General features: G+C 42.3%; 3 protein-coding genes across 14 annotated transcripts in view; 2 read left to right on the forward strand and 1 right to left on the reverse strand.

Moving 5' to 3' along the window:
- The window catches only part of cdk5rap2 (CDK5 regulatory subunit associated protein 2), a 34,778-nt gene extending 31,036 nt beyond the window's left edge, over positions 1 to 3,742 (forward strand). For 11 of the 12 annotated variants that reach the window (XM_005917262.3, XM_042218764.1, XM_042218765.1 and 8 more), the window contains 9 exons: positions 200 to 321; positions 1,085 to 1,297; positions 1,421 to 1,504; positions 1,619 to 1,881; positions 1,965 to 2,114; positions 2,208 to 2,346; positions 2,580 to 2,626; positions 2,760 to 2,814; positions 3,208 to 3,742. In XM_005917262.3, coding sequence (XP_005917324.1) covers positions 200 to 321; positions 1,085 to 1,297; positions 1,421 to 1,504; positions 1,619 to 1,881; positions 1,965 to 2,114; positions 2,208 to 2,346; positions 2,580 to 2,626; positions 2,760 to 2,814; positions 3,208 to 3,353 — 1,219 coding nt within the window. In that variant the 3' untranslated portion in view covers positions 3,354 to 3,742. The remainder of the gene's footprint in view (positions 1 to 199; positions 322 to 1,084; positions 1,298 to 1,420; positions 1,505 to 1,618; positions 1,882 to 1,964; positions 2,115 to 2,207; positions 2,347 to 2,579; positions 2,627 to 2,759; positions 2,815 to 3,207) is intronic. The other variant, XM_014332091.2, reaches the window with a different exon arrangement.
- Positions 3,743 to 3,804: 62 nt separating this feature from the next.
- Positions 3,805 to 18,362, reverse strand: nup188 (nucleoporin 188). The gene is made up of 43 exons (XM_005917256.2): positions 18,247 to 18,362; positions 16,779 to 16,833; positions 16,549 to 16,622; positions 16,386 to 16,470; positions 16,224 to 16,304; positions 16,010 to 16,054; positions 15,833 to 15,925; positions 15,592 to 15,711; positions 15,270 to 15,481; positions 14,919 to 15,033; positions 14,533 to 14,733; positions 13,899 to 13,979; positions 13,717 to 13,809; positions 13,503 to 13,622; positions 13,296 to 13,422; positions 13,037 to 13,195; positions 12,430 to 12,556; positions 12,237 to 12,324; positions 11,945 to 12,021; positions 11,742 to 11,856; positions 11,536 to 11,656; positions 11,390 to 11,456; positions 10,646 to 10,771; positions 10,286 to 10,526; positions 9,990 to 10,196; positions 9,737 to 9,906; positions 9,555 to 9,624; positions 9,396 to 9,463; positions 9,062 to 9,257; positions 8,854 to 8,931; positions 8,669 to 8,754; positions 8,453 to 8,598; positions 8,189 to 8,367; positions 7,867 to 8,067; positions 7,674 to 7,766; positions 7,412 to 7,564; positions 6,500 to 6,637; positions 6,324 to 6,398; positions 6,006 to 6,221; positions 5,741 to 5,872; positions 5,586 to 5,659; positions 4,856 to 4,985; positions 3,805 to 4,555 (listed from the first exon to the last, which is right to left on the reverse strand). Exons 1-43 carry the CDS (start codon positions 18,270 to 18,272, stop codon positions 4,376 to 4,378), a joined length of 5,241 nt encoding a protein of 1,746 aa, XP_005917318.1. The 5' UTR covers positions 18,273 to 18,362; the 3' UTR covers positions 3,805 to 4,375.
- A 419-nt stretch (positions 18,363 to 18,781) lies between these two features.
- Positions 18,782 to 23,295, forward strand: dolk (dolichol kinase). Its single transcript, XM_005917255.3, has 2 exons — positions 18,782 to 18,922; positions 19,571 to 23,295. The coding sequence occupies exon 2, from the start codon at positions 19,701 to 19,703 to the stop codon at positions 21,270 to 21,272; it is 1,572 nt and encodes a 523-aa protein (XP_005917317.1). The 5' UTR covers positions 18,782 to 18,922; positions 19,571 to 19,700; the 3' UTR covers positions 21,273 to 23,295.
- Positions 23,296 to 24,062: the final 767 nt, after the last annotated feature.

Here is a 24,062-nt window from a genome sequence, read left to right on the forward strand (position 1 = left end):
TATAAATATACATACATACATACATACATACATACATACATACATACATACATACATACATACATACATACATACATACATACATACATACATACATACAATATAAATTTTTTTAATATATCGAATTTTAAAGGCAAGGCATCACTTTAGGCTGAATTTCTTAATAAGTGTTGGCTGCGCTTTCAATCACTGTCTCCAGGTTGCAGTGCGAGGTGAAGCTCCAGAGGCAGCAGCTGTCCGACTCCCAACATCTCCTCCAGACGCTGCGGGTGGAGCTGCAAGTTTACGAAAAAATAAAGAGCGAGTCTAACAAACACAACGGTACTGCACGATTTCCGTTTTTGTTTTTCAGTAGCTGGAGTTCTTCTGAAATGTTTGTGCTGTAGTCAGATTTTCCAGCAGCTTGCACAAGTATTGGAGGAAGAAACTTTTACTTTTTGTTGTATAGAAAAAATTTTGGATCATGTTTGGATTTGTGTACTGACAAGATGATAGATTGTAATGAGAATGTCTAATGATATTGGCTAATAACTGGTGTATTGGGTTTTTTTTGGTTTTTTTTTGGATGAAACATGGCCACATGGGGGCAGTAAAGAGGGAGACAAGGAGATCATCTTCAAGAGGAAACCCTCCAAACTTGTATTCAGTTTTGTTTTTAGCATTTATGGGTGTATTTGCAGAATCTTTTGATTGCACTTTGTCCACCAGATTTGACACTGTATAAACTAAGTAATGGTGACACCATCAAATTTCAATTAACCTCAAATCCTGTTTGGAATTCCTGCACTACAGTTTCTCAACCCTTATCAGCCAACATTCACAATAATTTATATGCGAAATGTTCCTGTTGGCTGACATGATCAAATTTAAGGCCTTTACACACCAGACGTGTAATTTTGCAGCATTTATTTTTTCAGATTCAGTTTGATTTGGATTTTTTTTTTTTTATTCTTTTGTTCTTATTTCTCACATGCGAATAAAAATATCTGACCACAAGTTTGTAGAAATGTACCTGTGGGGTTGCAGCAGTTTTCAGCCTCAGGGTCACTAACAGGAGGATATTTCTCTCTCATTCGGCGTGCAGAATCCAGCGAGGTGGCCCAGGAGCCGTCCACTCACGCTTCCTCCGGCTCAGTGGACCTGGCCGAGCTGCTGTCAGAGATCAGACACTTGAGGCTTCAGCTGGAGAGGAGCATCCAGACCAACACGGCTCTGCGGCAGAGACTGGAGGAGCAGCTGCTCAGAGGACCCGGCCGCTCTGAAACCATCAACATTAACTATCTGCTGTCCTCTCCAGGTAAACGGAAAGCACGTTCCTGCATGCCGATGAGCTTTGATGGATTCAGAAGGCCACGTAGGCACTGCCAGGTCATGGCAGGTCAGGTGTTTCATTTGCTTATTTATTTTTTATCACACTTAGATGAAGGGGGCAGGTCGCCGGGCCGAGAAGACACTGTCCATCACTCGTTCCAGACTCACAGAGAACACACCAGCATCCACCACGGTAAGAAAAGCTCTTCAAAGCTGGTCCTGAAGCCAAATCACATATTTCTATGAAAGCAGATACAGACTGGTGACATTTGAACTCTCCTGGATCTGCTATGTTGGATCTTTTCAGATGTGAGATATCAATCTCTCTCAGAGGTGGATGGTGGCTCGGTCAGCAGCAGCTCTGGGGACAGCATTTCCGGTGCTCCCTCTCGACTGGTGCCGGGTCACCGGATGTGGGCGAGCCGCAATGGGCGCCACATTTTGGGCTTGATTGAAGACTACAACGCGCTCCGCAAGCAGATCTCAGACGGCCGGAAGCTGTCACGCAGTATGGACACGCAACTGCAGGAGTGCCTGCACACGCTTCAACAGCAGGGCTGTGACAACAAGGTGGGGAGCTCATCGTGAGGTTTAAATAGGCTGAACTTTACAGAAAGTAGAAACGTGATGTTAGCCTGTCCACATCTTTGTAGGTGATTGAACAGCAGCATCTGAAGAGTTTATCCTGCAGCATTAACACCATGCACCAGGTGCTGGAGGAGGCTGGCCGACTGCTCAAACTGGTGTGGAGAGTATCTTTGCCAGTTGGGAACATAGCAAGAGACAGCTGCAACAACCAGCAGGTAAACACACGCACAGCACACATTGTGTATCCGGGCTCTCCAGTTAAACATCTGCAGACCAAATCATTTCTTTCCTGCTATCCTCCAAATCAGGATGAGCTGCTGAGAAATGAGATAGCCCGACTGAAGAGCCGGCTGTCCCAGCAGGAGAGGATGCTGAGCGGAGCCATCAAGCGTCTCCGCACCACCAACCAGCTCAAAGAGGGAATGGAGAGAGTCATCATCGATCAGTGTAAGTTCATCTGCTTTTACTTTTAAGCTGCACAGAAGATGAAATGTGTGGTTGAAGCAGTTTTGCAGCTATTTGAGTTTATTGATGGAAGTATTTGTCAAGTCAGTCTCTCTGCTCCTGTTTTGTAGTTTTTCTTTGTGTGATATTATTTTATAAAGTAAATATCAAGTCTTGATACCGGTATAATTATACAAGACTGTGGAAATGAAATGTTTTATTTTTGTCCTTTGTAGTGTCTCTGACCCATGGAGTGTTGAAGAAAGCCAGGGGGAATTTAGAGGTACGCCTACAGTAAGAAGTGTATGACCCAGTTATAATATGTCAGACTAATGCTGTTACCCACAGTGGTATTTTCTCCATTAGTGAATTACTCCTCTTTTCCCCCTTTTTTCCTCTCTGTGAAATATCGGTAGACAAATTACTGTACCCAGTTTGGCCTGAAAGGCCTGTCTGGAGGACCAGACGAAGGTTAGTGTGGATGCGTTGCTCTGGTTGTTTCTCCTGCATGAAGCAAATACCAGAATGTAAACGTGTAATGAGACAGTTGGTGGGAGGATCATTCCTACAACTGTGTCCTCCTAACACTGTATGAACTGTGTTAGGCTTTTTGATTTACGCTCACAGGGGTGTGTTTTGCGTGACCTTACAGCAAACATACTTTTAACTTTGCAACTATTCATTTAACAAGATGACAGATGCATGTGTCTGGAGATAAGATTGGAAAACTTACTTGAAATATTTTTTGTGCCTTAAGCATTGTTTTTGTTTATCCTGCATGTTTGTGGCCAAAGGTGTAAAGTGACCATTAAAGCCAGTCGTTTTTTGTTTTTTTTACTGTACAACCTCAACTTCTCTTTCCAGGAAGTCCCAGTCAATGGCCAGTAGTAGACACTACAGACCCTCAGCCTGAGCAGACGAATGCCCCAGTTTCCAGACGGACTTCAGAGAGGCACTCTGAATCCTCGGAGGATCCCAACAGCGACAACTCTTTGCAATGCAGCTACTAAAGGTGCCAGCAAAGCACTGACGCAGCAGCTTCCCAGTCTGCATCCTGCCTTTCCGTCCTGCTGTAAAACTGTCACCTTAACCTTAGAAAGCTAAGCTTTTCCTACCTTATTGCACATGCCCCGCCTTTACTTTGATTTCTATAAAAAGGTACTGAAGTTGTAAAAGTTCTCTTTAAATGCAAGAGTATGCCTCTGTAAATAATCTGTGCTATTCAGATATTTTCCTTTTATTCGTTTTATATGACGCATATGACAACATGACTGTATTTTATTACTGACTTCCAGTTTTTACTTGTTGTCATCACCTGTCAGTTTATGTACAGGATTGTTTAGATCAACTGTGTTCTAGCAAGTATGTGCAAATGCAGTAAAATAAACTGAATGCTGAAGCCTTCGAGTCTGCAGCAGTTTGATTTTACAAAGTGGATTCAAAAAGAAATTCTAATCAGAATTTGTGGTACAAAAGTTCCTTTATTAGCATATGTTTGTTTAAGTAGAAATCACAGCAACCACATCAAAACCCGTACACTGAGAAGCACAAAAAAAGAAAATGGCAAAGATCACGACTTCAAAGACATGAGAATTAGAAAAGTGTTGAACCGCTTTACAGGATAGGTTTTTCTATTACACTTAGACTAAAAAGATCAAGTGATAAAAGGTCGGGGTTTTTTTTTTTTAAGTAGCACTTGAAATGTGTCTGGTCCTTCCAGGTTGTCAAAGTGACCTATAAAACTAGGTCACAACGTGGGACTACAGTCGCTGATGTTTTATTGTTTAGTCATAGCACCAAGATCCCAAAGACTCGCTCTTCATAATGATGAAGACATCAGGCAGCTTCTTGTGTTGACTTTTTAAATGTTTTCGTTGTGGTCATGTGATAGATTTTGCAAAATTCGGCTTTGAATTTTAGACAACGTCCTCTGTGCAGCTAGAACAAGTACGAACTAATGGCTGCTGCAGAACGACTATTTGTTCAGGGGGAAGAAAAAAAAAAAAACTGCCTATGTTATGGATATCCACACCTATCTCTGCACAAGTCTGACGAAGGCCTGAACAAGCTGGATGAATGGCTCCTGACCCTCATGACTCGCCTTGGAGCCCGGCGTAGGTGGTTTGGACTGGGTAGAGGGGAGGATGGCACTGGCAGGAGAGGATGGCGAGCCCCTCCGGAAATGGCGGGAGAGGCTTGAGAGAAGAGTGCTCTGAAAGAGAAACGCAATCAAATGCATCATGCTATGGCATTGAGTAAGCATGCTTTATAATACAAGGCTGCTGCTATTTTATGTCTGACAGATGAGATGAGAGGAGGCATCCTGTTTTAATACTGTAGAAGGTGCAGTTTAATGCCAGCTTCATGATTACACACTAGCAATAACTGGATAGAATTCATACATTTTTCACAGACACACAGAAAAACACACTTGTTGTTGGTTCTTGTGTTTGATAGCAAAAAACCCAAAACGTTTGAACAGCTTTGGGTTGGAACAGATGTGCCGTCTCACCAGTTCTGAGCTGAGCTCTTGCTTGAGCCTCTGTTTGTCTCGAGGGAGGATGGAAGGATCTTTGAGGCACCGAACAGCCTGAGAGATCAACACGTAGAAACAGTTCTCCATGGTGAACATGAGGAGTGACCTGGAGGGGAGACACCAGTTAATCATTTCAATATTTGTATTTGACAGTAAAACAAACAGTATCTTGGAAAAGATGCAATTGGCTTATCGTAGCAACCTGTAAGGAGAAACAGTTGCTGGCCATCTTATGCAACATGTGAGATATGTGTCTGGAAAGGTGTCAAACATAAGGCCTGGAGGCCAAACACTTGGCCCACTGAGCAGCTTTAGAAAATGTGAAGAAGAAATAACTCACATACACATATTTCAGTTTAACCCCAAAGCGTCGTCCTGACAGATGTCTTTTATTTACTTCAGCAGCTTTTTTTTTTTTTTTAAATCATGTAGAAAGACTGAGATGTGCTGTTAAAAGCACATTTCATTTTCCTATATAAAAGGTCAGAAATTAATCTGATCTTTACACTGACAGTGGGGGAAGTTTCGTTGGTCTGGCCTGGTTAAGATGCTAAACTAACAAGCAGCTCCACATTACTTCTTAGTTGCCACGTACCAGAGTGTCTCATTTTCTCATTAACTCAAAGCAAAACCCCCAGTTTCATTTTCCCACAGTCTGTTTCCTTGAAAGTGTTTCATATCTAGTGTTACACGCCATATCACTCACTTCAGCGCTTGGATCTCCTCTGATGAAGCTAGTGATGCTATACTCAGGGAAACCGGTTCCTTCTTCTTCTCCATCTATTAACAAACAGCAGAAAATGTGAATGCAATAAGCTGTAAAGACCTTTGATTATAATAATAAAGAATATAAACACCTACCTCGCTCAACATGCTCAGGCTGACATTGATGGTGGCCAGCAGGGTCCCAAATGAAGGAGCAACGTCAGGGTCAAAAGCCGGAGTTGTGAAGCTAAGCACGAAGAGCGTGCTGTACTCGGCCAGGTCCATAGACTGATACAAACACAGAGACAGTCAGCATCTCATCACCTTTTTTTTTTTTTTTTAAAAAAAAAAAAACAACAAAAAAAAACGCCCGTTTTTAAAGATCTGCAGAAATGTCACCATGCAGCAGGAACAAACAGACCTGGTCCAGGAGTATCTGGCAGCAGTCTGGGGTGAAGTGCTGCAGAGTTGCCAGGGTTTTGCTGAGGATCTTTAGAAGACTGCACTGCACAGCTAGCAGCGCCTTCTGCTCCGCCTCCTCCCTTTCCCCTCCACCTGCTGCTTCTTTAGTTGACGTTTGAGTGGGCCGCTGTGTCCTGGGTAAGGGACCAGGGGGCAAAGCCTCACCGTTTTTAGCCTAAGAAAGAACAACAGAAAACAATCAGCAATTTATCTGAATGTATAAACAACAATCTACAAATTTATATTAAAGAAGAAAAAAAAAGACTAAGTTTCTGACCTGGAGGTAGTGATGAAGCATCTTTTTGCTGTGGAGCAGATGGGTGCAGGTCTGGCACAGATAACAAAGGTTTACCTGAAGAGACAGATGGAAACAGAAACACTAAATTACCAAAAGCTGAACAACAATTGGAGCTGTGCTCTCCTCATTGATGTGGTGATTTCCTTTTGACTTGCCTGAACATCTCTGAGCAGTTTGGGCAGGTGAAACTGCCACTCCTTACAGAAGCTCGAGAGCTGCAGCAGAAAACCAACTGTGTGATCGGCCTCATCCAGGCAGGCCAGGCTCTGCACGGTCCTCACTGCATTCAGACACTGAGCGGGAGAGAAAGTGACGACTTTATTTAAAAGATGCCAACAAAAAGAAGACTGCAGGCAGTAGCTAGACACAACATAACAGGAATACAGTCCTGTCCAAGGGTCAGCAAGCTCAGTGTACTTAACAGGTCCACAGTTGTGCATAAGCTGCACAAATAACTGTTTATTTTTGGAACTGCAGGAGCACTTGGGACTGAGGACTCACCAGGCACTGCACTGGGTCGTCAGGTGCTGTGCTCATAAAAGACTGTCCATAAAAGGACAGGGACAGCAACAACACTCAGGTAGGCTGTGGTGTTTAAAGGATGCTTGGCTAATACTAAGGGGTCCACTGATACTTTTGTTGCACATATTTGGAATTCCTGACTTAAAACTAAATGCTTTACTGCTAGACAGACAAAACAGGCAGGCTGAAGATGACATCTTTAGATTTAACCTCCTAGGACCTGGCGTCCACCTATGTGGACATCACATTTTGGGATGTCCAGACCAAAATAATACATTTTGCTCTACAAGGGCCTGATATCCAGATACGAGGACATTATACTGCCACTGTTCTATCTAAATTCAAAACAAATGTCCTTATATGTGGATCTCATTTCTCTCAGAAACAAAAATCAGTTCGGGTCTTTGGAGGTTAAGAAATTCGATGGGTGTCTTTCTAGTTTTACACCCACAGACACATTTAAGAGGCAGCCCTAAAAGAAGACAAGCATGATGACATGTTTTTGTCTTTTCCCTTGTTAACACAGTAAGTTACTGCAGTCACACCTGTAGTATACGTTCCTGATGCACTCCGACAAAGTCCAGGGCTTCGTTGATGAAGTTGTAGCGCAGCGTCTTAAGCAGACTCTCCATTAGAGACATGCAGAGGCGGTACACCCCGGGCCAGCAGGCCAAATCCTGGGACTTCCGGGAGAAGCTCTGCTCAGAGACATGCACACACGATGTTAACTTGACATGAATGCACCATGTCCTCCCTCATCAATCCATGCTTTTATGTGCAAGGTGGGGAAAAAAAAAAAAATTTCACCTGTGATGTGCCATTTGGTGAGACCTCATACACACTCAAAAGAGGCAGGCAGATGGTCTGAGTGACTCCCGCTCCTGCCACAGCTGCTGCCCCCTGATGGAAAACGGACAACATCCTCAACATCTGCTCAAATTCTTCTGATCTATAAACTGGGTTTAAAGTACTAAAGCGTAAAAGGTGTGTTTGTGTTTACCTGCGGAGTACGGGCCAGCGTGAGCAGCAGGTGAAGTGCAGCCTCAGTAAAGTACAGGTTGCGTTTCATGCGAAGGCTCAGTTCAACGGCACTGAGCACCGAGGGGAGGAGGGGGACCTTCCTCATCACTGAGACCCAGTGCTCACCATCCTCATCAGTGCGGCACAGCTCCTTCGCCAAGTGGAGAGCCAAAACACACACCTGATTTAAAGGGAGGAAAAAAAGTATGTTTATACAGTACATGTTGGGACAATTGATCTAAAATAGATCAGAAAACTAAATAAACTTGAACCTTCATCAACAACAACCTCGCCACGCTTACCCCGTCTCTCTGGTCCTTCTGTGGGCCCCGAGGAGAGTCCGTCTCCATGCTGTCCTCGTCCTCCACCGTGTCTCCCAACTGGCTCGTGTGTCGCATGTTGTCAATAAGTGCCAGGGCCTCATCTTTCACCGTCTCACATACAGACAGCAACAACTGGGGCAGCTGGGAAATATCTCCACCTAAATGGCAAAAAACACACACCAAGTCATTACCGCTCCGACACTTTCTTAAAACACAGACAAACATCAGATGTGTGCTTCTTACCGTCCAGTCCCTGAATCTGCAGCACAGAAATGAGTGCGGAGAAGATTTTGGCTTTGGTCCTTTCCATCAGCTGCTGGTCAGCCTGCAGGACACTCTCCAGGATAAGGGAGAGGGGAGACAGGATGTCCGGAGCTGAAGCTACCACACTGGAGAAGAGAAGATAAAGGAATGAGGCGACAGCTAGTGCCTTCACTTGTCAAAGGCAGGAGTACACACCTTCTCCACTGTTTAAGGAGGATGAGAAGTAAAGTGGCCATCATGGATCCAAGTCGAAGACAAGGCGCAGACGTGGGCGTTGTCAACTGAAAGAGTGACCAAGAGTTTAAAAAGTAAACTAGTGATAAGAGAAGAAATAAAAAGTCACAGATTACAGGAAAATATTTCATACTACGGTAACTTACAGCAGCTTTAGTCCCATCTAGGACATCCATGAAAAGGGTCAGCTTAGTTGAGTCCTCAGTTAAGTGCATCACATCAGACTGAAAAAATAAAACACAATCACACATCGTTTTCATCTGAGCTTGTTCTAGACTGGATTATCAAGACGCAGTTAAAGTCTCAAATTCTGGGAAATGCACAAATTCTTTTTTTCTACGTGGTTGAACATACGTGGTTAGTGGAAAGAATCAGCAACATCCGCCAGGCAGAGATCAACATCTGGGCCTCTGTGAAGTAGCAGATGCCTTCTTCCTCCATCTCTGCCACATGGCACACCAGTGACTTGACGTACTGTGACCAGTACTCATAGCGTCGTGCGTTGGAGAACTTCTGAAGCCCGTCCTTCAAGGACTGTTCCAAAGAGCCGCTGCAATAACACAAATATTCATCAACATTAAATATGTATAATCTAAGACATCATTGTAAATAAAGGGATATGTATACAAAGATGTATTTAATATTAAAAAATAATGTTATTATTATTTGATATGGACTCTGAAATCACCTGACAACATAGTAGATTTCCAGGCCGATGATTTTCATGACAAAAGCGCAGGTCTCCAGAACGCAAGGCTGGGGACAAGTTACATTTTCATCATTTTACACGTTTACTGACTTTTAAGTACTCATGGAAACAGTGTAACTAAGCAACACAGCAAAATACCTCTGTGGTGTCTGAAGGTGGGGTGAGGGTTCCAAAAAGAGGTGTCGTCAAATTCTCCCAAAACCTCTCTCTTTGGTTTAAAAAAAGAAAAGAAACAAAACACCATACAGCATGTTAATCATGTGGTTTTTCACCTTCACATGTTGTTCCAACTCAAAGTGAGACTGAGAACATTTACTTACTTTGTACGTAAGACAGAGATGGCACTATCCCTGCGATCCTGCCAGAGGGCCAGGAGGAAGGCCAGACCTGCTCGGTGTAGCAGCGGGGGGCACCAGTACTTGCCCTGCTGTTTGGAGTCGATCAGGTCCAACACAACATGAAGACAGCTCCACTCACCCAGCAGGAACTCCTACAAGTTTAAAACAAGGATGTCTTTAATGAAGCTGCAGCAGTGGAAAAAGTAAAACCAAAGTTACTTCCTGCACTTTATACCTTTGATCCTTCGTTTCCATCTTTGACTTCCAGGTTGAGAAAAAGCTCAATGAGGCCAGGCTGGGTTTCCACAGCGACGGTGAGAAACTCAAGGATCATGACTTTGATCCTCATGTCTTCCGTCTTGCTCTGCAGCCGAGTGAGGAACGCATCGCGGATGGCTGCTGCATCGCTCCCGAGACAAGCGTAGACCGACATGGGAGCCACCTGGCAACACGAGGTCAACGCCAGTGTTTAGTTATGTAACAAAAACACCAACCACATATTCACATATTGTTTAAAAGTGGAAGTCTTACTGTGGCGAGCCTTTTGAGCAGCTGGATTGCGAGACGAGGGAGTGCTGGATCGTGTTTGTGGTAGATATATTTAGCTAGGACGACTATTAGGTTATTGCCGTGGCCACCGTGCTGTGTCAGCGCCTGCTCCAGTGGGGACACTGTGTCCGAAGGCGGTTTCAAACGGATTACGTTGTTTGTGACAGAAAAGGCCAGTTTGACAGTCTGGATGAGCATCTGACCAGGACCCTCAGAGCCACAGCTGGACAGCACCAAGAAAAAAAAATATAATACAACTAATGTCAGTTAAACAAATAATAATAATGGAGAGCTGAGTGCTTACTATGAGGAAAGGTTGACTGAACACATCCAACTGCTCACCTGCTGGGTTGTGCAGCCAGGACCACATCTATGGTGTCAACTCCAACTCCCATTATATTGACAACTGCCTGTCCAGCTTCTGTATTTGCAAGGCTGTAGATACACAGAGACTGCAGGCTGGGAGCGCTGCATTAACAAGGAAAGGAGTAAATAAACAACTACATGAGTAAAAAGGCAACTGTTAGTTAGTTGCAACCATTATTAATTAATCGACAATTTTATGATTGTTTGGGCAGGCACAAAGCAGGTGCAGTTACAGCCTGTAAAGTGTGACTTTAATCCACACAGAAGTGCCAAAAGAGATCCACTTAACACCAAGAGCAAATCAATCCTCAGACTTCCATTGTAAAATATTCAGATTTAGAGCAAACAGACATTTTTCTAGAAATGTTTGTGTTTAAGAAAAGAAAAAGAAAAGAAGACATTCTAGTTCTAGTATGTCAGCACACATTAACAGCTGTTTATCTCCCTAAACAAGCTGGCTAGTGATTCCCATCCTCTCATCCAAATATGGTCCACTTCTTGCTCCCAAATAGCAAGAAAGAAACAAAATATTTTTATTTTAACAAACTGGAAAGATTAATGCACATTTTACACCATTCCAGTATTAGAGAATCGTCATATAAGCACCCTTGTTATGTTTAAGGTTATTACCCTTAAAAGCCTGTTTGTAGGACCTGACTGTTTAGCATTGTGACATCAGAGAAAATGTGCCGGTGACAGAGTTCAGACACTGTTCCTTACCTGCCTTGGTCCTCTCCCTCTGGGCTCAGATTGAGAATGGCATGGATCAGCTCCAAAATAAGACAACCTGCAGCAGCACAGAGAAGCCAGTTTGTATACAAGTTTAATTTGTCTCCAGACAAGAAGCAAAGGGAAAACACCCTCACCTATCCTCTCTCTGACACCATAGGTGTTGTAACGCCACTTATGGTACGTGGGCAGCATCTCCTTCAACACCAGCAGCACACAGGGGATCAGACCTTTGTTCTGAGTGCTGCCGAGCTGACCCTATGATAAAAATAAGTACACATGATGCACATTATAGTAGCAGGACAACATTTTGAAAGATTACATAACTTTTAAAAAATGTTACCTTAACCAGAGTTGTAATGAGACGAAGGAAGGCAATAGTCACAGCATATTCTCCCCTGGGCTGCTCAATCTGAACTAGCAGGTTGCCATAGTTACCTGCCTTCATCCCCTCAGCACTGAGGGGAAAAATAAAACAGTTGAGTAAAACGCTGATATATCCAAGGCATATTAACTAATACCTGGCACTCTGTTTGGCCTCCTTACCTTATGCACTGGGCCATGCTGGTCAGAGGGTTGGAGGCAAAGGGGAGGAAGCCAGTGTGGTGCAGACTGGACCACACCTGAAGATTGATTAAATAAATAAATAAATAAATAAATAAGTAAATAAATAAATAAAAAAACAAACAAACAAACAAACAAACAAACAAACAAACAAACAAACAAATAAATAAATAAATAAGATAAGATATGAACTGGGTGAAGAAAGTTCAAAAGCACTGGCTTTAAATCCCTCATTTTACTTCATGTTCACACTGCGCGCACTGAGCACACCCACCTTCCCTGGCATCCTTGCAGCCAGCACAGAAAGGCAGTTTACACAGGAAGCAATCACATCCACTGGGGGGTTGATGACGGATGTTAACCTGAGAGAAAAGACAGATTATAATACCAGAATCATATCAAGATTATTTCTGGCAGAGCAAACAGCACAAAAAGTTTAATGTGTGTCACTCAAAAGTTTACTTTACCTCTGCAGCAACATGTAAATGCGTGAGGTCAGAGGCAGGAGGCAGTCAGACACTGTCCAGTCTGTGCTTATGATCTTATGGACTAGATCCAAGATGGGCTTCACGCGGGCACAGTGGGCTAAAACATCTGGTAAAAATATCAGTCAGTGATCAACAATCAGCTGATGAATGTGTTTCTTCATTAAATAATTCATTTTTAGGCATTTGGCTACTCCAGTAACTGGTGACATCAGCTACTGAATCATTGTATAACTGAGTGGAAATCTTTACGTGTAACTGTGATTATTTTAAACCTGTTGTGCAGGTTTTACAATTACTGTCATACCACATGATCATATGGCCTTATGGATTTACAAGTCTTATCAAGTTGTTTTGCTTCCCAGAAACTCAAGCAGAACTGTATTTAATAGGTTTTAACTGAGTATATGAGGTATATATTGTGAATGTTACGAGAAATGCAAATAACCATATTTCTTGTCATGTTTATCACACTCCATCCTCTTCTCCTTATCCAATCTGGTCAGAGTGCAGAAACCTATACTAGTTGTAGAGCCAGAAGCAGGGCAAACCTGGGCAAACCTTATAAACAAAATGAACTGCTATGTACCTGCAGTGGAAACAACATGGAGCAGCATCTCCACCTCGCATGTGAAGAGAGTCCAGGAGCTGTAGGAAAACTCCCAGCGTACCACGTAGCCTTGCTCACCTGGACTCATCACCTGGCCCAGCACTCCCTGTGGCATCCACAGGTTTGTCTGGCCTGTGCCTAATGGTTGAGAACAGACATCCCCATTTAGTCACACAAGAGAAACACAGGGAAAACTTTCATCTATACTGAGATTTAACAGTAATAATAACACACTAACCGAGAGGATAGAGGAGTTTGGGAGCTTGCCTCCTCCACAGTGTCTCGTCGTCATTGGAGACGATGTCATTAGACTTATGTTTGTAAACTTGAGTGTAGAAGGACATTTTATCCAAGAAGTTGTACACCTTTCACAAGGAAGTCAAAGTATATCAATAAATCATTTACAGAAAGATATGTTGCATGTGTGTGCATGTGTGCCATTTACCTTTTTAACAGTCGACTTGTTTGAAAGCAGTGCAGTTAGAAGCTGCAGCAAGGGTCCGATCTTATGAGGAAACATCCCCACTGCGCTGTCCAGGATCATTCCCAATCCCATGTTTGGCTTCTGGATTAAACATTTAATAAACGAGATACATCATCAACATTTATAATTCCATTTTATTTTTAATAAAAAGTTCTCTTCTGTGTGCTTTTCCCACCAATTCCCAAAAGATCTCAGCCAGACTTGGAGCAGAAAGGACCTCACAGGCAGCATCGATAAGGTGGGAGCTCTGAGTCGCCACACCATCAGTCTGTAATATACATCATAAGAAAGCAAATTATCACCACATGTTATAAATAGGTCTGTGAGGATCAAGACATGTAGAGTCAAGGTGCATACCTGTAAACTTTCTTCTTCAAAAGAGGTGATCACAAATGAGAGGAGACCATAGACGCACATTTTTGCTGTGCTTGCTGTACACTGAAGAAATAAAAAGTGAAAAAAATGATGGAATTTTAATGGAAAACAAGACAGTCACCACTCTTTGAGCAAATGTTGGTTGCTACTTACATTTCTATCTATAATTTGTAAAAGTGCAGCATTACTTTACAGATTTTGAAAGAAATCATTATGAAACCTGAGGTCTGAAGTTTAGCATGTTTAAGGAAACTGATGCATGATGATCAGTATAATACATTACTATTGTAACAGGAGGTTTTCATTCTGGACACTTCATTATAGATTGGTTTCGATCTGCGCACTTAGTGATTTCATTAGCTGCTGATGACAAACAGAAGCACCCTGAGCGTTCTTTACCACTACTGCTCATGCTGCATGGACTTTATTTAAAGCATGGCTTATGATTTGTGAAAGAACAAAGGTGTGTATCAGCAGGACATAATTTAAAGCTATGTCAGATAACAGAGGCAGCATAACAGATGACAGAGGGAGTTCTCCTTTAATTGAACAGAATTTTTTTGTAAATTTGCTTCTTATAAACTTCTAAAGGGTCAATCAATCTGAAATATCTTACATTGTTCCCTGAGACTCCAAGACCTTTGAGCATTGTTGAAAGGTACTTGAAAACACCCAGCTGGAGGGCGGTGTTGCCTATCCTCCTGATCACAGGGCTGGTATCATCTGGTCTAAGTGTGTGTCTTAGCAGGACCCAGGCCAACAATACCGGTGCGTGATGAGGGATGTCACCAAATGTCAGTAGCAGCTGATCCATTTCCTAGAAGAGCCAACAATTCTTATGAGTATTTAAACACATTCTCATTATATGCTCTGCGTGAGTTAACAGAGGCCTAGCCAATTTTAGCCTAATTTATTTAAATGTTTCACTTTGTAAGACAAGTCTGTGAACCAATATTAACATTACTAAGTCTATGAATGCAGCAGCCAAAAAACAAACTGAACCTTAACCACGGCCGGAGCACTAGAGAACTGGTGCTGATCTGTACAATCCTCAAGAGCACACTTGTGCAGGAAGTCTATGTCCATTCCTTCAACCAGGATGAGCGCGCTCAGGTATCTGCCGGGCAGAGAGACAGACAGGACATCATAAACTACGGAAGGAATGAAATATTTAGGTTTCTGACATATCCGGTAAAAAAAGTCTATTGAATATGAATCAACTGATGATTACTCTCTGTATAGGAAGACGTCATGTCACTGTAATAATGAAAATACTGAAATGTCTTCATAATGTCTGTCAATTAAAAATATCTGGGAAAGACATGAACCGCACATAAACTTTGTGCCTCTTACCCGATCCGGTCGACCAACGCATCCATGCTCTTATCTACCAGGTGTCTGTTAGTCTGCCGCAAACCGAAGCCTTGTTCTTTGAACATCTTGGTGAAGTTCAGAAGGTCAGATGGGTTCATCTCAAAGTAAGCATAATACAGAAAGATGATCTCGAGCAGCAGAGACTGTTCTCTCAGACACTGCAGGAACCATCTTGACACCTGCCGCTCCGTCTGAAAAAAATATCTACATTATTTTGCATCCTTGACAGGAAAATATCTCCCACAGCTACCTCGCAATAGGAAGGATATTAAGCCAACGCCAACCAAACTTGTGTCATCACCATGAGGTTTCCGTGAGTTTCCCATGTTGGTGCCTCTGCCTTGAAGAGACTCTCAAACTGCAACTGGTATTTGCTCACCAGGTCCTTCTCCAGCTTTTTGACACAGTCACTGTACTCAGCCTAAACAACATAACATAACTAAGGTTACATTACTAAAGCAACAACAATCCCAAGCACAATTAGTTTTTTAAAAGCTGTGTTCCACAATTTAGTGAGTAATGCTAAGACTGGAGCTTCTCACCCTGTAGGGATGTCGCTCATCCTGAAAGTATGTGAGCAGGAGAAGGACACATCTGAGCAAACACATGCGTTCCTCATAGTAATAGTCTGCTATCTGCAAAAACAAACACAAAAGCTGTCATACTTACTGAACTAAACATGTGCTGTGTCAAGAAAAGCAGAAGATCCGTGTACTGACCTTAAGCAGTAGTGCCTGGCTTTGCCGCTCATCCTTGAGTACAACCTACAAAAGAAAAAAAAAAAGGTATTCATTTAACATCGAAACGTCTTTCACAACATCTTTTTACGGTCTTACATTTTTTGTTCCTGTGATGCAACGGCAAATCTCAGTTTCACTGAAAGCTACAAGTTCAGACAGATTTCACAATGAAAATATCTGTCAGGACAGATACCTTTAATGAATCACGGGTTCCTCTGTAGTCTTCCTGTAGGTAGCACTGCAAAAGCTGAACACTCTGCTGTTCATCGAGACTCTGTAACATGAAATCATCATTAAATACACACTACAAAATAAAGACTGGAAATCATTCTTGATTGACATTTTGAAGTCTTACCAATAATTTACTGATCCTTAGACCAAAGTCCTTCAGGGGCTGTGCAACATCTTTCTTCTCTTTTACTTTCTCAGCAGAGGATGAGCTGTAACAGGTGATGCTTGCAGTTACCTTTTGGTTATTAACTACAGTAAATTTGATGTGAATATAACTGTAACTATACCTGGGTGGCTTGTAGTAACTAAGTCCTTGATGAAGTCTATCCCAGTGTCTGTCGAGCTCTACCTCTATCTGAGCCTGTGACCATCCAACATTAATAACAGAGAGAAAAATCACTGTGATTGTTTTATTACCTTTAAAAAAGAAAACATTACAACTAGCTATTTTTTTGGAGCAGTAAAGAGTCCAGCACACTTGTTATGTGCTGGACACTTTTCTTCAACAAGGACATACCGGCTCTCTCAACGCAGACCTCCCCAGCAATATGGTCCATAATTCCCTACAGCTCCTGGGAAACAAATTGGTTTATTTTAGAAAAGCAACGATTGGGATTAATGCATTAAGGTTTTTACAGTTATTAGAACTGAGCCTTTTAACTAAAGAGGGATGAAGGTGTGGGATTTAATAAGTGTGCACTTCTGTCCACCCTTTTTCAAATATGTAAACTAAATCAGCTAATGTGTAGCAATATTGTACCCTGTTTTAGTTTATTTACAAACAGCTATTTTTTGTTCAATTTTAAAAAGAATAACTTTCTATGAATTGGTTACATGTTTGAAAGAAACTGAACAAAGCAAAACAAACTTGCCCTGATGCCATCAAACAAAAAGACAGACCTACTTCCCAAAACTATAAACACTTCCCCCCCATTTTCGTACATGACTCACTTTTTGTGGGAAGAAAAAAAAAAAAGGATAGGAAACTCAGTATGTCCATAGGGTCCAGAAAGATTTCCATGGAAGCATTAAAAATAACGATTATCTTTATATTTCTAATCATGTTAGTTTAGAGTGTGTGAAAATGAACAGACTATTTAAAGCAATCACTGTAATTCCTACACAGTTAATGCAACTTTTTTGGTAAACCTTGTGCAAAATTAGAACTCAAAGTGTGCAGTTTGATGACATTTTAGTTATTTATTTTACATCTACTGTGGTGAGGTACTAAGACAACAACATAAAAATGCTGTCCATGGCAGCATAGTTTTTGACCAGACTTGAGATGTCACCGGTACTTTAAAGCTCAATACATGTTTGCATACATAAACATTTGTTGGGGTCCTCAATATGAGTCTGTTGTCTTGTTATTATGATATTCATGGATATGTTTTAAATACCTCTCTTCAATGATAGCCCTTCATCAGCGTTCCCTAAAACTAAATTAGTTTATTTGTACTTACAGAGATGGATAGGCTTTTGCGATTTGTTGTCAAGTCTAACTCTTTTTAGTTTGTTTTGGAGGTCAAGTTTAAAGATTTTAAACCTAACTCAGCTGTTTTCCTGACCGTATCAAAACAGTAGAGTTAGCTTCTCAATTAACACCAACTAAGCAAGCCCAGCGGTTACTGAATGTAACGGAGAGTCGACGGCTTTATCTCGCTGTAAGTACGGTGTCTTTAAATAAACCAGCGCTGTTAATACAATATCTAATGTAAACAGTTTGCAGTGGCGGTATGCTGTTGTTGACATGCGGCTGGCACACCGCGCTACTGAAAAGCCATTCAAATCTTTAGCGGCTAGTACTTGCTAAGCTAAGTGAGCGTGGTGCTAACTGCTCAAACGCAAAAAGTGAAATATACACATCACTGCTGGTCTGATTTAGTAAACAGGAGCGCTGTGTAGAAATGATACCCACTGAAAAACGCTGCAAAAATAACTCAAACAACGCACGCTTTAGCTAAAGTAAGTTGCTATGTGCCTACCTGACGCTCATCTCCAATTCCGCCATCTTCGCGTCTGCTATGTGATTGGTTGTTGTGCTGGCTCATCAGTGACGTCGAAAGCGCCTTCGTCACCCTCGGAGCCAACGGCTGGGCGCCTTGTTCTTCTTCGTGAAACAGCGGCCGTCCTGAGTTTAACTTTAACGCCATCCTCTGGAGTAAAATAAACACATCCCAATCGCCTCCATACCTTTTCGAAAATATTTATGCTACATTTTGGCAAAACTTCTGTGTTTCCCCCTAACTCCATAATTCAGTATATCATGTATCAAAGCGATCCTCTGGACTTACGGGTAATTAATTTTTACAAATAATTATTCACGTATTACATGTATAAAATAGCCTGAGAAGTCTGAATTTGACCAAAATAAATAAATACATATTTTTATTTATTTATTTAAAGTATGCGCTTTATAGTGATATAATTATTTCACAAATTTTAAGATTAAAAAGTAAATTTAAAACAATCTTTAAAAGTAACGACTTTAAGAGATACTTTTTTAGTGTACCACGTGACCCGGCTGTCAAAGATGGCCCCCTCCTACTGGGTGTGAGAGGACCGACAGCTGACAAAGGAAACAAATCTGTCCAGAAAGGACGGCACCGATTCATAGCAATTCACTGCACACGTCCGCTCAGACAACGCAGCGCTTGTATGGTATGTACGCTTGTCTTTGTCAGCCTGTATTGTGCGTCAGTGCTGCCAGTAGTTACTGCTGGCGTTTTGCTAGCTCTGTACAGTGAGCTTGTTAGTCTGCCGTTAGCTTGATGCCGTCAGAGGTTAAAGCATCCTCGGCTGCCAGAGAGACGCGTTCCTCGGTGTAGGGAGAATTATCTGGCCCCATTGGGCTGTATGAATGAATGAAACAAACTGGAGTTTTATTGTTTTTATTTTCTTTCCCTAATGTATCCTTCAGCTTTCATAACCATTTGTTAAGCATAGCCTCCATAGCTGACACAGAACTCGCACTACACAGACAGCTCAAACTCCGACCCCCACAGGAACAAAAGGTTGCAGCTGATGTGGAAAGAACATGTGTTTCATGTGTGGCCTTTTACTCGTGCTATCTGAGCTGTGTGAATTTCTCACTGACGGGGTGAATATTCAGTGTGGTCATAGTTCATGGCAGGAAGCAGATAAAGCATGATCAAGGTTCAGAGTTAGAATAAGCAAGAAAAGACTCAGCATTCAGTACAGTAGCATTTGAATCTGTAATTTTTTCACATTATTCTGTTTGTTGTGATCCGTATTTTTTTTTCTCTTAAATGCTAACACTTTTTCCCCTTTTTCCTCGGACATCCATAGCAAAGGAAAGTTACCTTCCAAATTATGAAGCCTGTGAGAGAGAGGAAGTGACAGAAGAAGGCCTTCTTTGCTGCACACCATCTGTTCAGATCAACCCTCCTCCCTCTTTGTGAGCACCCACCCTGCAGCCATGCAAATCAACCCGGTGCACGTGGAGTCCACTGTAGTTTTGGCAGTGGTACTATGTGTCCACATGGCGGTCTGGAACCAGCACTCCTGGTGCAGCATAGCCCTGGTGATACAGGCTTTCTATGTGCAGCATAAATGGGACCGTCTGCTCAGGTCTGGGGGTGCTGTGTTCCAGTTTCGCCCTTCAGCGAACAGCGGCATCGTTCCGGCCTCTATGGTGATGCCTTTGTTGGGCCTGGTACTGAGAGAAAAGTGCTCTGCCTCAGGGAATGTCTACTTTGAGCGCTTCTCCATGGTGGTCACCATCACAGGCATGATGCTAGCCCTGTTCCTCTCCCTGATTGCACTGGGAATCACAAGACCTGTTCCCACCAACACTTGTGTAATTGCAGGGATGGCCGGCAGCGCAATTCTCTACACCACAAAGCAGACCCTGACGGTGTCTGAGGTCATAGAGGTCTTGGAGGTGCTGCTGATCTTTGTCTATCTCAGCCTGATTGTGCTTTATCTGCTGCCACGCTGCTTCACGCCCGGAGAGGCACTCCTCATTGTCGGTGGGATCAGCTTCATCGTGAACCAGCTAATCAAGCGCTCCCTGAACCTGGCGGAGGTCAAAGGTGACCCGGTGAACTATTTCCTCCCGGTGTTAGTGGTGGGCTCGCTGCTGCTGGGCGTTTTCTTTGCCCTGCTCTTTTGTTTCATGGAGTCTGAGAGCTGGGGGTCATCGCTCTTCTTTCACATGATGACAGCCGTTCTGGGTCTGGGGATCTTGATGCCCTGGCTGTCTTTGTTCATCGGTCGCCACCCCCTCATGTGGTTGTTGGACTTCATCACGTTGAATGACAGGAGACTCTGCCTGCTGGCGTACTGGGTGTTTCTGTCTGTCGTGGCAAGTTGCGTTGTGCTACATCAGAACTATCAGCGCCAGTCGGGTTCCAAGAAGCACCAGGCGTCGACCATCGTCAGGAAGTACTTCCATCTGATTGTAGTGGCCACCTACATTCCAGGGTTGATCTACGACAGGCAGCTGCTCCACGTGGCATCTGTGGGTTGCCTGGCGGTTTTCTTGTTCTTGGAGTATGTGCGTTACTTTCGAATCAGGCCTTTCGGTCAGCTGCTCAGGCAGTTGCTCACTCTGTTCCTGGACGAGCGGGACTCTGGGCCTCTCATCCTCACCCACATTTACCTGCTACTGGGCATGTCTTTGCCCATTTGGCTGTTTCCTGGACCCTGTGCCCCTAAGGGAATACTTCCAGGGGCGGGTGGCCTGGTGCCCTATGCAGGTGTGCTCGCGGTGGGAGTTGGAGACACTGTGGCCTCTGTGTTTGGCAGTACCATGGGGGAGATCCATTGGCCCGGCACCAAGAAAACCTTAGAGGGGACTGCGACATCTGTGTTCGCCCAGATCATCGCCGTGGCCATGTTTCTCATCTTTGACAGCAGCATCAATCTGAACACCACCTACTCATGGATTGTTGGCTCCATCACTCTGGTGGCCATGCTGGAAGCCTACACCTCCCAAATAGACAACCTGCTGCTTCCACTCTACCTCTTCATCCTCCTGTTGCTTTGAATGGACCGATCATACAAACAAGCAGATCCACTGCCTGTTTCTCAGCCATTTCTGGTGGTGAACTTGGGACAAAAAAAAAGCTGTCTTTCGTAGTCTGTGGAGATGATCGGTAGTTATTTTTGACCAGCACAATGCGATTGAAAGCAGTCAGATTAACCGACCAGGGTATCGACAAACCTTTACATGCGACAGTGTTGGCATGACAGTCTGTTGTCTTTAGATCATTTTCAGTATCCTTTCCAATGACCAGTGGAACATTTTAGATCAAGTCTGAGCCTTGCGACAGAGGTGGCGTATGTTTTCTCTGCCACCGACACCAACAGCTCCTAAATTATGCAACGGGAGACTCAGTTTAGCAAAGTGTGGAGGGGGGAAAAAAAGTGTTTCTTAAATAGAAATCCATTTTTTTTTATAATCGGCAAGAAACACTCAAAATGTCCTGTCGTTTTTATTTCGTAAACAGATACATGCCTTGTATTGCCTTTCGAAGAACATAAGTTAACTTTAAATTATTGATATGTCTTTTAATCAACTTTCTCACGTCTTTATTATTATGTTTGCCTCCCTGATGGCAATATGAAGAAGTTTCTTCTGAAAATACTTGCCTTAAGAAGTCTATTTTCTATCACACACAACCTACCATAATAGAAGCTGTAGACGCTAGCATGGCAGCCCCTTTTCAACTCTTATTTAAAGGGCTGATTTATACTTATATATGGTAGAAACACACTATGCTCCTGCATGAGACTGATGTGATAATGCAGTACTGTAATGTGTATGCCGGTTGTCCTACCGCATATATTTTTGTCCGATAAATCGACTTTGCTTACCGGTTTGTGGTTTAATGGGACCCTGCACCCCTTAAATATCTACATTTCCTTGTAATACTGAGCCTTTAGTGTTTTGGGGGGTTTTTGGACATTGTAGATATGCTTTTGGGCCACACCCATGCACACAGGCCTTTACGTTTTGGCAACTTTTACAGCAAGAGTTACTTCTAAATTATTGTTTTATGTGCTTTATAGCAATATACTATAATTTCTATTGGGTTTGATCTCGTCATTTGTAGATAAGGAAATGGAGCTGTTTTCAGTTCATCTGTAAAAAGTGTTTCTTTTTTTTTGTTTGTTTGTTTTTAATGTTCTGATGATGTTTATTAGCCTGATCCTGCTGGTGTGTTTCTTTTTCCAACATTCTTACATTCTGAAAGAAAAATTTAGTATTGCATGTTTCAGAACATCTGAGAACAAACAAAGCTTGTTTTGGGGGTTTTTTTGGGGGGGGGGTGTTGTTATTGTTTTTGTTTTGTTTTTTTGAGGATTGAGATGTAGGACCTATGTGAGCGACTGTATTTTAACAACACAAAGATTATCCCTTCGCTTTTTCATTTTGATTTGTGACACTAACACGAGGAGTTTGAATGCTGCGTACATAAAGCTTTGTCTTTTTCATTTTAAGTTGGGTCTTAAAATGAACATACTTGAAAGCAGAGATGCTCACTGTTGTCTATAAATGGAGGAATTCATTGTCTTATTTGGGCACAAATCATTTAAAAAGATCTTGCACAAGAATAAAGCTGTTGACAATGCTGATGAAGAAATGCTTAATAAAGGTGGGTGGAAATGTCAGTTGCACAGTGAAATCTCCATGGAGACTTGATCAAAAAAAATGTTTATTTAAAAAAAAAATTTCAGCCACAATTTAAAACACTTTTCCAGCAAATTTATAATTAAGTTAGAAAAAATTATTAGTCTAAATGCTGGTTAGTAAGGAACCAGAGATTGGCCAAGCTTGCGATTTTTTTTGTGATAACTTGACATAAGCAGACTGGCTAAGCAGATGCACAGACTGAATTTGTCAAACCGGAATACTGGCGGAAGAACAGTATATTTTCCTAAGGACGATCAAATCGGCACAAAAATGCAAAAATTTCAAACACAGTATATCGGATGAAAGCAACACTGCTGCAGCCAATCAGCAGCGTGTGAGACTGATCGAAAACGCGCTGTACAGTATGTAATTTTTTTTTAAAAAATCCTATGAATGTGTGTGTGTGCTTTAAGTGTTTTGACTGAAAAAGTGCAATATCAATAAAGTCTATTTAAAGCCAGGAAGGAAAGCTGGTTAAATATGGAGTTAACAGACTTATTACAATGTTATTAAAACATGGTTTCAAGTGTTAACATAATTATAATGCTGCATGCTGCAAAATCAGTCTGGTGTTGAGCTGTTTTCTTGAGGCATGCAAGAAAGTTTAGGTGTAGTCTTTCAACTGCAAACCTGCTGCTGTTAACAGCCTGAAACCTGCAGAGAACACAGCAGCTAATCCATGGCCTGGACTTCCTTTAAATATATGGTTACTATACACGTGATGAGCATGTGTCACTTTTGACATGACCAAGGAAAAAAATGCATCTCAAAGCCTCTTTCCCAGATGTACACCATTTCAAAGAAATGCTCAACTGGGTCTTCCTTCCCTCATCACTTCCTAAAGGTCGTGGCACATGGTATTCCCTCCCTGCTCCTGGTAATTCTGAAGCTTTCTTCCTGTTAAGAGGGAGTTTTTCCTTCACACTGTTGCCAAGTACTCACTCATAGGGAGTCATCAGATTGTTGGGATTTTCTCTTCATTATTGTAGGTTCTTTACCCTAAAATATAATCTATATTTTATATAAATATAAAACTGTGATTTAGTGCTTTATAAACAGAATTGTATTGAGTGGCAAAGCATATCAAAACATTCATTTTGAATGTCCCCCAGAAGAACTATTCTGGAAGTTTAAGATATT

The sequence above is a fragment of the Haplochromis burtoni genome, unplaced genomic scaffold, assembly GCF_018398535.1.
Source record: "Haplochromis burtoni strain Fernald_Lab_line unplaced genomic scaffold, NCSU_Asbu1 Contig_23, whole genome shotgun sequence".
In the NCBI taxonomy this organism is placed as follows: Eukaryota; Metazoa; Chordata; class Actinopteri; order Cichliformes; family Cichlidae; genus Haplochromis; species Haplochromis burtoni.

Bases quoted from the DNA above. Each gene is read 5' to 3' on its own strand.
- nup188 (XM_005917256.2), bottom strand. From the start codon at position 18,272: ATGGCGGAATTGGAGATGAGCGTCAG. The intron at 16,623-16,778 runs GTATGTCCTTGT...GGATGGTCACAG, and splicing joins GGTCTGCGTTGAGAGAGCCG to GCTCAGATAGAGGTAGAGCT. The intron at 8,368-8,452 runs GTAAGAAGCACA...TTTGCCATTTAG, and splicing joins GCAGATTCAGGGACTGGACG to GTGGAGATATTTCCCAGCTG.
- dolk (XM_005917255.3), top strand. From the start codon at position 19,701: ATGCAAATCAACCCGGTGCACGTGGAGTCCACTGTAGTTTTGGCAGTG.